This window comes from Podarcis pityusensis, assembly GCF_964106645.2.
Source record: "Podarcis pityusensis genome assembly, chromosome: 12".
Classification (NCBI taxonomy): Eukaryota; Metazoa; Chordata; class Lepidosauria; order Squamata; family Lacertidae; genus Podarcis; species Podarcis pityusensis.
The window spans coordinates 46,229,980-46,242,762 of record NC_138037.1 but is presented as its reverse complement, the minus strand read 5'-3'; the positions used below and the strand labels follow the sequence as shown (position 1 = coordinate 46,242,762).

The 12,783-nt window shown below is 46.8% G+C and overlaps 1 protein-coding gene across 1 annotated transcript in view; it reads left to right on the top strand.

The window, feature by feature from the left end:
• Positions 1-260: 260 nt before the first annotated feature.
• Positions 261-12,783, top strand: part of CAPN7 (calpain 7) — a 40,950-nt gene continuing 28,427 nt past the window's right edge. The window contains exons 1-6 of the mRNA XM_080974721.1: positions 261-490; positions 4,269-4,377; positions 7,054-7,205; positions 7,895-7,962; positions 10,468-10,662; positions 12,297-12,383. Coding sequence (XP_080830847.1) covers positions 389-490; positions 4,269-4,377; positions 7,054-7,205; positions 7,895-7,962; positions 10,468-10,662; positions 12,297-12,383 — 713 coding nt within the window. The 5' untranslated portion in view covers positions 261-388. The remainder of the gene's footprint in view (positions 491-4,268; positions 4,378-7,053; positions 7,206-7,894; positions 7,963-10,467; positions 10,663-12,296; positions 12,384-12,783) is intronic.

The following is a 12,783-nucleotide window of genomic DNA, read 5'->3' as shown; positions in this document are numbered from 1 at the left end:
AACTCGGTCACACCTGACAGCTCCAAGCAACAGATAACTCTATTGAGCCTTTTTCCGCCTACGAGTCCCCAGATTCCCTTGAACTACAACTCCCATCGTCCCTGATTTCTGCCCATTCCAGCAAAGCCTGATGGGAGTTGTAGTCCAACGGGCACACCTGGGACCCTAAGATTGCGCTCCTATCTCTCTCCAGCGAGAGGTGGAGGGGAGGGAGGAACATTCTCCCGTATTGCGCAGGCGCATCGCGACGTCGACGCCTCCGCCACAGGGGCTGCCGGGAAGTCCCTTCCTGAGCGGGAGGCCATAGGCGGAGACGTCGGGGGGGCTGCCGTGACGTCAGCGAATAAGGAAAGGAGCGCGCTGAGGCGTCTGCTGCCCGGACCCGGCCATGGAAGCGGCGGAGCTGGAGCAGGAGGCGGTGAAGTTCGCGCAGATGGCGGTGCAGCGGGACCAGCGGGGCCACTACCACGAAGCGGCCTTTTACTACAAGGTGCCGGGGGAGCGGGGTCCCGGGGGCGGGGGAGAAAATGGGGGTGCCACCCATGGGCGTAGCCAAGGGGGTGGGCAATAAAAATACAAACCACATGAGGTTCTGCCCCTCCCAACAAAAGGCTTGCACCCCTAGCAAAATGCCTGCCCCCCAACAAAAGGCCTGCCCTTCCTAGCAAAATGCCTGCCCCCCAACAGAAGGACTGCCCCCCAGCAAAAGGCTTGCACCCATAACAAAAGGCCTGCCCCCCAGCAAAATGCCTGCCCCCCAACAAAAGGACTGCCACCCCCCAGCAAAAGGCTTGCACCCCTAGCAAAATGCCTGCCCCCCAACAAAAGGCCTGCCCTCCCTAGCAAAATGCCTGCCCCCCAACAAAAGGACTGCCCCCCAGCAAAAGGCTTGCACCCCTAACAAAAGGCCTGCCCCCCAGCAAAATGCCTGCCCCCCAACAAAAGGACTGCCACCCCCCAGCAAAAGGCTTGCACCCCTAGCAAAATGCCTGCCCCCAACAAAAGGCCTGCCCTCCCTAGCAAAATGCCTGCCCCCCAACAAAAGGACTGCCCCCCAGCAAAAGGCTTGCACCCCTAACAAAAGGCCTGCCCCCCAGCAAAATGCCTGCCCCCCAACAAAAGGACTGCCCCCCAGCAAAAGGCTTGCACCCCTAACAAAAGGCCTGCCCCCCAGCAAAATGCCTGCCCCCCAACAAAAGGACTGCCACCCCCCAGCAAAAGGCTTGCACCCCTAGCAAAATGCCTGCCCCCCAACAAAAGGCCTGCCCTCTCTAGCAAAAGGACTGCCCCCCAACAAAAGGACTGCCCCCCAGCAAAAGGCCTGCCCCCTAACAAAAGGCCTGCCCCCTAGCAAAAGGCCTGCCCCCCAACAAAAGACCTGCCCACCTAACGAAAGCCTTGCCCCCCCAACAAAAGGCCTGCCAACCCCAACAAAAGGCCTCCCCCTCCCCAAACAAGAGGCCTGGCTATGCCCATGTTGCCACCTGTCCTGTACAATATAGAAATTTTAGTGTAAAATGCTTCATCCTTTATTGATAAAGTTTTCTTCTGTATTTCAGGTTCCCTCTCTCTCTATCTCTGTGCCAAGTTAGGGATCCTCTCCAACTGGCTGTGTTTGAAAGGGTGTGTGAAAGGTTAAACTCTGGGTCAATGTTAGAAACTGAGATATGAAAGCTAGGAGCTAAGTGGCACCATAAACCTAAGTTGTGGGCGCAACAACAGAATGCCTAGGCGTGTTTTTTTATAACAGGAATACAAAGCTGAAAATGAATGAACTGCAGCTAAAATGCTGTGTTTGTTTTTCACGTGGTCCAGTCCTTCCCTTGCCCACACCCCTAATATTCTTAAAAGGGTCTCTTCTCCGGTCTTCAGAGAGTAGCTGGAAGTGGGGAGGCAGAAAAAGTTCCTCCTTTTCTTCCACGCTGCAGTTTTAATCTGAAATCCTAGGCACAGTACTGTGCCCAGAGCTCAGAAACTGCTTGCGCTAAGGAAATTCCCTGTCGCAAAATACGCCTAGAACAATGGGAGTTTTGAACGCTGCTCTGGGTAGCCAATAACAAATAGATTTACAAATTCATGTGCATAGGAACCAACTTCTTGGGGCTGAGGTCCCTTCGCCCCCCTCCCAGTAAAATATTTGAGGGGGCGTTCCCCCCAAAAGTTGGTGTGCGTTACCATTCAAATGGTGAGCATGTACCGTGTCATATGGTCAGTTATGTGGGGTGGGGCTTGCTAGCCCCCCTGTATTCAAGTTGGCACCCCTCTTTATGCATGTGACAAATTCCACAGGGGCCATCCTGTTAGGCTGCAGTAGATTGTAATGAATTGATTTTGAAGTCACATCAGGACCAGTTGAAAGAGAGAGAAAATTGCCTCCTGGCCGCCCTGCCCTGTCCGGTATTTTGCCAGGACAAAGGTGGCAGCCCTAAATGTCTCCCAGCTCTTTGCTTCTCTGAAGCTCAGCTAATTTGAGTGCGAAACCAGGGGTGCAATGAAGGCTGCTCTGTGGCACCTCAAAAGGCTGCCACTTTTTGCACCCCATTTCTGTAGGTTTATGGAATGTGCTAGCTGGAGTGACAAGGGTTGTATCCTCTGGACTCTGATAATCTTTGGTAAGATGGCACCCTGAGCAAGGCCAAAATTGGCCGTCCCCGAATGGGTATTTTCAGGAATCTTCTCAACTTTGCACCCCCTCGGCTCCATTGCAACCAGAAGGTCACTCTGGAATTTTACACGCACACACCTACCAATGAATTTGTAAATTTGTTTGTGCTTTGCTACTCAGAGCTGAAATATATCACCTTTCACACAACCTGTACAGCAATACATACAGGTCAGGGCAAAAATAATAATAATCTGATGAGGAGACGAGCTTTGCTACACATGTCAAATTTGGTTGTTCTTATATTGCAGGTATCAAATGCCACAAATATTTTGAAAATGCAGCTTGACTTGCCGTCAAGACCATATCAAGGGGTGTGGTTATAATTCTGCAAACTAAATTCCAGTCATACTTGATTTTACATTGTCCGCAGTGTACAGTTGTTTCATAACCAATGATCTTCCACCTTTTTCCACGTGCCTAGATTTTTCTGTTACTAACTTTGATTGTAAGCTAATTGCTTCCATTCAATAAAAAAGACAAAAATTGTTTGTAGTGTCTGGATACTCTAGCTTTGCAGGAAAGGTCTGGTTGGCTTTGGCTGGAGCTAAAGTATTTCAGTCATACAAAGTGGAGGTCTATAATTTTGGCCGCTCTCCAAGGTCTCAGGTAGAGGGATTTCCCAGTCCTCCTTCCTGAGATGCTGTGAATTGAATATGGGAGCTTCCAAGTGCAATATCTGGGCTCCACCACTCCTGCAAAATTAGAATTGTAGAGCTGGAACGGACTCCCCTGCGTTGCAGGAATCATTTGCCCATTGTGAGGCTCAATTTAACCCACGACCCTGAGATTAAGAGTCTCATGCTCTACTGTCTGGGGCATAGTTAAAAGATATTTGTGAACACTAGATGTTGCGGGTCAAAACGTTAGCATGAGTAACTCAGGTGCAAGCCTGTGATGACGAAAGGGCCTCTTGCGTGAACTGTGATGCTTGCACTGGTGTTAAATGTATGTAGAAATGGTGTTTGTTTACAGTGACTTCCACTTTTGGGAGGGGATCTTGTGGTAAAGAAAATATATAATTCCGTGCGCATGTTCTTAAACCTTTAAGTATGGAGTGATTGCTTAGCTCTTGTGAAGTTAACCTAGCATGCTGGGGGAAATTTGGTAGGATCCTGTGCTCATAAAAGTACCTGAAAGAATGCTTTCTGTACTGTATAGACTTGCCTGTTCATGAAGATCTACCAGTTAGGGAGGTCCACTTGGAATGCGGGTGGCGCTGTGCTCTAAACCACTGAGCCTCTTGGGCTTGCCAATCAAAAGTTGGCGATTCAAATCCCCACAACAGGGTGAGCACCCGTTGCTCTGTCCCAGCTCCTGCCAACCTAGCAGTTTGAAAGCACGCCAGTGCAAGTAGATAAATAGGTACTGAGAAGGCATTTGTGCAAATGAGGTTATGCTTTCCCTGGCTTTTGAAACCTGAAAGAAATATTTTAAGGATCCAACCTGTTCTCTTCATTGTAATTTGTTTTAATTGACTTTAATATTGTCCTTTAATGTAGCCCTGGGGTCTTATATATAATAATATATAATAATATATTTGAGGGAGATAAGCTTTCTGGTTGCCTTGATTTTTAAACACTTGTGTTGTATTTTCTCTTCTCAGGAAGCTGCGCAGTCTTTGATTTATGCTGCAATGGCAGGATCCGTCTTGGAAAATATTCCAGAGAAAATAAGTGAATATTTGGAAAGAGTTCAAGCCCTGTACTCAGCAGGTTAGTAAAGACAAAACCTGAAAACTTTCTCTCTTCATTAGGAAATCAACAAGGCATGTTCTAGAAAAGATGTTATACCCAGTGTGGTGTAGTAACTTAGAGGTAACTGAGAAATTGTAGGGTTGGAAGGAACACCAAGGGTCATCTAGTCTAACCCCCTGCAATGCAGGAATCTCATCATATGTTCTCCCAATCTGAAACCATACCAGACCCTGTGTTGGACGCAGACCTGGGAGACCAGGGTTGAAGTTACCACTTGGCCGTGAAGCTCTCTGTGTGATCATGGACCAGTCACTAATTCTTAACCTACCTTATAGGGTTGTTTGGAGGATAATAGGTTCCCCCTCCCCAGCTGAGACAGCCCTGGCGATCTTGCCACTCACAGGCGAGCGGACAGAGCATCGGGGCTCCTTTAGCCACTCGCTGTGGGGAGCGGCAGCTGTGATCCCCTCAGCTGAACAGTTTCACAGAGCCCCCACCCCCCTGCCTGCTTGTGGGAGCCAGCACTAGTTGGGGGCTCCTTTAACTGCTTGACCGAGGCAAGGACAGCTGCAGACTCCTCAGTCGAGCAGTTTAAAGATGCAGGGGGAGGAAGAAGCTGTTGACTTCCTCCAGCGGACGCTAGTAGCAGAGGGACTCAGGCGCGGTGGCGGTTTCACCAGGGAGATACCGTTGAGTGAAACTGACATCGCAGTCTGCTGCTTATACCGGTCCTGGGCGAATATTGATATATCGCCCAGGCCTACCAAGAGGGATATCTTTGTTAGAATATTCCATTCCACCTTAAGGGAGAGGCATGAGACTGTTGTGTGTCACGTGTCTATTTACACTCTAGCACAGCTTGCTGGGAACTTCCGTTTGGGTATGGCTTTCGCTTTTTGCTGTCTTGCTTTGGACACGAAGGGGATCAGACGTGTTTTCCTTTTGTCCTGATGTATGCTGAATAAGGGATGTGGGTGGCGCTGTGGGTTAAACCACAGAGCCTAGGACTTGCCGATCAGAAGGTCGGCGGTTCGAATCCCCGCGACGGGGTGAGCTCCCATTGCTCGGTCCCTGGTCCTGCCAACCTAGCAGTTTGAAAGCACGTCAAAGTGCAAGTAGATAAATAGGTACCGCTCCGGCGGGAAGGTAAACAGTGTTTCCATGCGCTGCTCTGGTTTGCCAGAAGCGGCTTAGTCATGCTGGCCACATGACCCGGAAGCTGTACGCCGGATCCCTCGGCCAATAAAGCGAGATGAGCGCCGCAACCCCAGAGTCGGTCATGACTGGGCCTAATGGTCAGGGGTCCCTTTACCTTTACGCTGAATAAACTGCTTGTAAATATGCTTACACAACCTCTCCTGCCACTTCTGTTTGTGCGTTATCTCTGCTGAGTTGCGTGCCCCAGCTTCTGAAGCTGTGGGTCGCAGATGCTGCAAGAAGGACTGGAGATCATCAGGCACACTGGCCGGTGGGCTAGAGCCAGCTGGGGGCCTGCCAATTGCCCCCACTTCCTTGGTTGTATGCCAACAATCTTGTCGTTTGGACAACCCAGGACCTCCATATACACTGACCAGGCTTGTGCCCCAGCGAGGTCTCTTCAGTGCTGCTAAGACAGTGGTTTGACTGCCCCCCAAGGCGCACTCCATTGTCTCTTGAGACAGATGCCAGCAACCATTGTGTACATAAAAGTACAGCCATTCATTCCCTCTGCAATGCTAGTGTTGTCCATGAACACCATTATTTTCAGAGCGGGGAGAAGGACGCAGCTCAGTGGTGGAACATCTTTTTTGCACAAAGTCCCAAGTTCATTTCCAGCATCTCAGTGCAGGACCAGGAACATCCTGGAGAGCCATAGACAGGTACCATCCTAGATGGACCCAATGAGGAAGGCAACTTCCTATGTTCTGATGGAAGCAGCACAGCACACAACCTGATCTGCACCTGAATACAGTGGTACTTCTGGTTAAAAACTTAATTCGTTCTGGAGGTCCGGTCCTAACCTGAAACCATTCTTAACCCGAAGTACCACTTTAGCTAATGGGGCCTTGCGCTGCTGCCACACGATTTCTGTTCTCATCCTGAGGTAAAGTTCTTAACCCGAGGTACTACTTCCGGGTTAGCGGAGTCTGTAACCCGAAGTGTTTGTAATCCGAGGTGTTTGTAACCTGATTGTCAGGTGATGGTGTGGTTGCTCGAGAGCAAACAGGCAAGACTCGGACCTGTCTTTTCCAGGCTTTATTAGTAGTTCAAACTATTTACAGTGAAGAGCGTTGCAAGTTCATGTCTGGCTCACTCGCTAGCAGAATCTGGGAGTGGGCGGTCCTTGTACCTCCCCCAGCATAACAGTCGCGTGACCCCCAGCCCTCTCCTCCCTTCCTTGCGCCAAAACCTACTGCGCAGAATGGGCGCTGGCAAAGGGGTCCTTCCCTCCTCTCCGGCTTGCTCAGCCTCAGTGTTGAGGCTCTCCCTTGCGTCCCCTGTTCCCACCACTTCCTCTCCACTGGAGGCGGGGCTTTCCTCCTGGCCAGAGGAGGAGCTGCTTCGCAAGATCTTCGGATGTTCCCTATAACACAACTGCACTTCCCTCTCTCGCCTCTGACCTGATGGCAGTTCCCTGACACTGAGATACCACTTTAACTATAATCATGAGTCAGGTTAAATAAGGAAAATGAATGGTTCTTCGTCCTACTCCAGTGCAAAGAGTCGACCCCTTGAAGTCAAAGCAGCAGTTGGACTTGGAGCGGGCCCGTTTCCTGGTTACGCAGGCTTTTGACGAAGACGAGAAAGGCAACAGCGAGGAAGCGATAGAGCTGTACACAGAAGCCGTGGAACTCTGCCTGAAAACGGTACGTTAAGCTACCAACTTAACTTGATGGTATTATGTCATAGCAAGGAACTCTTCCGATCGACACGCAATTGTGATTTTTGCCGCTGCCTGCTCTTGCGATTCGCTCCCCCCCCCGCCCCGCATGAGGAAGGGGAGAGCTGAGCTGGCAAGAGTTAAAAGGGGCTGCAGGAATCGAGAGAAGCATTGGCTGGCTTCACGGTTTCCCCCACATTGTGATTTTTGCATAACGCCCACCCACCCACACCCATCCCATGATTCGCGATGTATAGCCAGGCCAAAAATTATGAAGCCGATATAACGATATGGATTTCAAACCGGTTTTTGACAATATATCAATATATTGCCCAGCCCTAGCAGCGTACTGAGGCTATGAGGCAGTGGCTTAGCTTGAGTCTGTCTAATAGGTAGACTGAGCTCTTCTACCCAACAGGTCTTATTCTTTAAAGCTCTTGCTTCTCTAACTTCAGCTATTTGGCTGCATCCAAGTTGCCTTCATTTTATTGAGTGTTTGAGACAAAATAGTCTTGCGGAGAGGTATTTTTGTCTGTTAGAAGGATTTGTGTCGTCATTCTGGATAGTATAAAAGGAAGGAATTGACATTTCCTACCCCCTGGCCTCTTTGTTTTTCTGTATGTAGATTGCTGGTTAGGCTTCTTAACCCCCCCCCCCCCCCTTTTCATATTAAAGGCCAATGAAACCTCAGAAGCAGCTCTGCAGGCAAAACTGAAGCAGCTGGCTCGGCAGGCACTGGACAGGTGAGTTTCTTGAAGCTTTGTATGAGCACATTGCGTGAAAACGCTGTTTCCTAAGTAGTAGTAGTAGTTGTTATTTATTGAATTTATATACCGACCAATACCTGCAGGTCTCTGTTGCATTTAAAAACCAACCAACAAACAAACAGTTTTTCTGGCTGTCAGGTAGCTTTTAAAGGTATGGGAAGCCTTGCTGGAGAAAAAGCATGCAACTTTATCGACACTGCAATAGCACTTCACTCCTTGAAATGTTCACTGCCTGCAGATACTGTGTTTTGCATTCCTTTTCAAAAAAACCTTTTTATTTATACTTTTCAAATTTATACATTTCATTAATTTTACAGTTATTTTAACAATTGAAAGTTTGACTTCCTTCCCCTTCTTCTGCGGTTCCTTAAATTCATTTTTTTATATCTTCTGCATATTCAAATTCATGTTTGCATTACTTGTTAATTTTAATAAAGAACTTAGTGCAAATCCATAAGAGTCTAAAGCAAAATCCACACAGCTACCTTCTGAAATGCCATTTGCTGTGGTGTTTGTATTTTTGTTTGAATATCGACAGTAAGTAGTGTGTTTTTTAATGTTTCCAAATAAAATGTTTCTTTATTAGATTTATTTCCTAACCTTCCACCCAAAGGGAGCCCAGGGCAGCAACCAACAAGCAACAAAGCAATAAAAACATATTTAAAACAATACAGATGCAAACAAAATTGTGTCTGACATCAGATAGAAAAGGTGTGTCCAATATGAGTGCTGTATAAAGTCCTTTAATTCCATATGATATATATATGCTATATTTTTATGAGTGTGTTTCTAATCGGATTTTGTTTTAATAAACTGGGCTTATATACATGTGTTAGTTGCATTCTAATTGAGAGGGTTGCATCCAGCAAAGTTGTACTCATAATAGATTTGTTGAAATGAATGAACCAACATTACTCGTGTCCATTAATTTAAGTGGGCCTGCTCTGAGGATGGCTAGCACTGGATACAACACAATATATTTTGAAATTCCATATATTGGTCAGCACTGCTGATATCAGCAATCATTTGTTTCTTTCATTTACGAATCGCTGCCCAGAAGGCCTCCCAAACGGATTTACAATATAGCTATGTGTCTGAAATAGCTGCATATATTAAAACAGGTTTTAAAAGTAGTTATGAGTATAAAAACAGTTTCTAAAAAACAGTGCATACATAAAACATGTTTGTTCATATGTTTTATTAGTTATGCGTCCTTCACTGTAACATCCCAGGATGGGTTGCAGCATTAAAAGCCGTGTAAAACTTTATCCCAAGTGTGCTAAAGGTTTTAGAAGGCTTGTCGAAAGCGGAATATCCTTAGCAAGAAAGCTAATGGAGAAGGCACCTGTCTGATATGCAGTGGGAGGGAGTTCCAAAGGCCAAATTTCAACATTGTTCAGAATAGACTTCCTGATAGGAGGGCATCCACGAGATGCCCTCTCTTGCAAAAAACAATGATCAGTTGTGTATTTAGAGAACGAGCCGTGTAGATACAGTTATTCTCTTTGGTCATCTACGGTGAATGGGAGCTGCTTCCAGGCAACTATGCAGTGAATTTTTTTTTTACAAAAACCAGTTCTTCCCTCTTAGTTTAGGCTAGTGATGCCTTGCATAGATAATTGTGAGTGTGGATTTGTTTGCATTGCACTTGTGTTGGTATAAGAGCTTGGACCATCAAGGATGACTGTTTAAATGAAGGAAATCCTGAAGCATATTCTGATTATCTGTGTACTGTATTTAGAATAATAGAAAACATAGCTGTTTTCAGCTAAATTTCTGGCTGTACACGAATCTCTAGCAAGACAACGCAACAAGAAACTTGCTAAATAAATGGTTACATGATTCCTGTTAGTATGCACAAAATTTTAAGGTTTTCTTTTTAGTTGAAAGAACTGTCTTGAGTGGTTTCTATGTTAGATTGCATATGCTGTTCTTGCTGTACAGGAATCCTTGGGCTGTATGAAACAAAGGTTTTATGGACGTTTAACATGTAGAGTATACGAGAAGCTTAAGAATGCAAATACCATATTTTTCGCTCTATAAGACACACCAGACCATAAGACGCACCTAGTTTTTGGAGGAGGAAAACAAGAAAAGAAACATTCTGAATCTCAGAAGCCAGAACAGCAAGAGGGATCGCTGTGCAGCGAAAGCAGCAATCCCTCTTGCTGTTCTGGCTTCTGGGATAGCTGTGCAGCCTGCATTCGCTCCATAAGACGCGCACACATTTTCCCTTACTTTTTAGGAGGGAAAAAGTGAGTCATAGAGCAAAAAATACGGTACGTAAGAAATATGCAGTCACGCTTGCCTTGTTTGTTTTTTAATCATTCGTTCTCACAAAAGCAATTAATATTTTTTGCATTTTTACATAGCAAAATGAGTAGTATATGATTGGTGGCATTTATAGGAGGATTCACAATGTACTGCCACCAATGAAATAGAAACTCTTGATGCGTCTAAAATGCAAACTCTCTGTTTTAGAGCTGAAGCACTGAAGGATTCAAAGCCGTCTCAGAAAGACAAGCCGGTCCCAGCGAAACCAAATCAGCAAGCCAGGACTTACTTTCCATTGGGGCCTGATTTTTCCTTGAACGATAAGCCACAGGCAGTCAGAGCTGTGCAGGCCAGTGAACCTCAAGGTCAGCGATACACCGCGGAGGAGATTGAGGTGCTCAGGTAAGGAAAGGGAATGGTTTTCCAGGCTTGTTGAAAATGGGTTGCCTCATTTAGACTGCAGTCGGGTGCACACTTAAACCAGGGAGCCCGTCCCACTGAACACAGTGAGGCTTACTTCTGAGCAAGCATGCATGGGATTGTTGAAAGCATCAGATTGTAGACTGATGTGATGATTCTGTTGGGATGCGTCTGGGGAGACGGGGGCTTTTGGCAGGCCCCCAGCTGGCTCCAGCCACCGGCCAGCAGCCAGGCGAACTCCAGATCTCGGAACAGCATCAATCAGCCTCAGAAGCCTTCAGAAGCTTAAGCACGCAAGCCAGCAGAGATAAGAACTCTTTGCAATGGAAGTGGCGGACAGAGACATGTGTAAGCATTATTTACAGAGATGCGGGTGGCGCTGTGGGTTAAACCACAGAGCCTAGGACTTGCCGATCAGAAGGTTGGCGGTTCGAATCCCGGTGACGGGGTGAGCTCCCATTGCTCGGTCCCTGCTCCTGCGAACCTAGCAGTTTGAAAGCACGTCAAAGTGCAAGTAGATAAATAGGTACCACTCCGGCGGGAAGGTAAATGGCATTTCCGTGCGCTGCTCTGTTTTGCTAGAAGCGGCTTAGTCATGCTGGCCACTTGACCCGGAAGCTGTACACCGGCTCCCTCAGTCAATAAAGCGAGATGAGCGCCGCAACCCCAGAGTCGGCCACGACTGGACCTAATGGTCAGGGGTCCCTTTACCTTTTTATTCAGCATAGTTCAGGAACAAAGGGAAAACATGTCTGCTTCCCTTCGTGTCCAAGCAAAACAGCAGCATAGCAAAAGCAATATACAACGGAAGTTCCCAGCAGACTATGCTGGAAGTAAACAGACATGTGACTTACAACAACTCCACATATCTGTTCCTCTTAAGGCGGAATGGAACATCAATATCCTAACAGATACAACAACAGCAAATGTTGCACGGCTCTTAAATATCAAGAAGGCGTGCCGACTTTATCGTGGAGTTTATGCCAATGATCAAGCAGCGTGTAATTCTAATCCCATTTCCCTTCAGGATGCAAATGTACTAAGGCTAACAGCAGGATATTTAGCTGATAAATGTATCCATATATTTTGGCGCGGAATAGCATTGCTGCTAAAGGAGATACAGGTTTGCCGCCACCACTCCTGCTGCCCTTTTAAAACAAGCCAACACAAATAGGACTTTGTACAGCTTTGGAGGAAGTCAGGGGAAGGCTACAGTAGTAACTTCCTGCCTGGCAGGCAAGCTTCAAAGAGATGGAGCCCCCTGGTGGTCTGGGGAAGCAGTGTCTATTTTAAGACGCTGTGTTTGCACCACACTGACCTCCCCACCTCTTTATCTAACTCAACCAGCCATTTCTGCTTTGAACCTTTGGTGGCCAGAACATTCAGGGCTAATGACCATGTGAACAAAGCTTTCAATGCAAAACTGAAGGGGAAAATTTGCTGGCTCTTTAAAACGAGACCATCCACTGCGTCTTGCTCCCGTTCCCATACTAAAAATTCTAAAGGCATTAAGCAGGCAGGTATACCTCAGCTGTTCATTTAGAGCCTGTCTGGGTGGGAAACAAATGCATTTGAATAGCATTGTGGTCCTGACATCTTGCATCCTGTTTTCATAGGAAGACATCAAAGATCAATGGCATTGAGTACGTCCCTTTCATGAGCGTTGACCTCAGAGAGCGTTTCGCTTTTCCAGTACCTTTCTCGTAAGTGAATATAAGCTGCCTAGCTATGGACTCACCGAAATGCTTTCTCATTCCTTATTATTCTTAAGAATTGTCTCTGGGGAACAATGTTCAGGTGCTCCCTTGAAAGGGCGGTGTGAAAAGTAAGCTGTTGCCGCCTGCTCATCGTAGGTGAATTCATTCAACTATACGCGCTATAGAAATAGTCTTGACATCTGCAGTACCCCTGTTAAATTTTTGAACACTGCTGCTGTTAGGAAAAATGCTTACAGGCCATTCAACTTCAGATTAAGGAACCTTGAAGCACCGACAAATGTTAGAGAGGCTGCAAAATAGTGGGCACCTCTTTGTACTTGTGGTTTTACATGCTTTTAGAAAGGGACATCTGTAATAGACTAAATGCAATAAATTAATGGGCTTC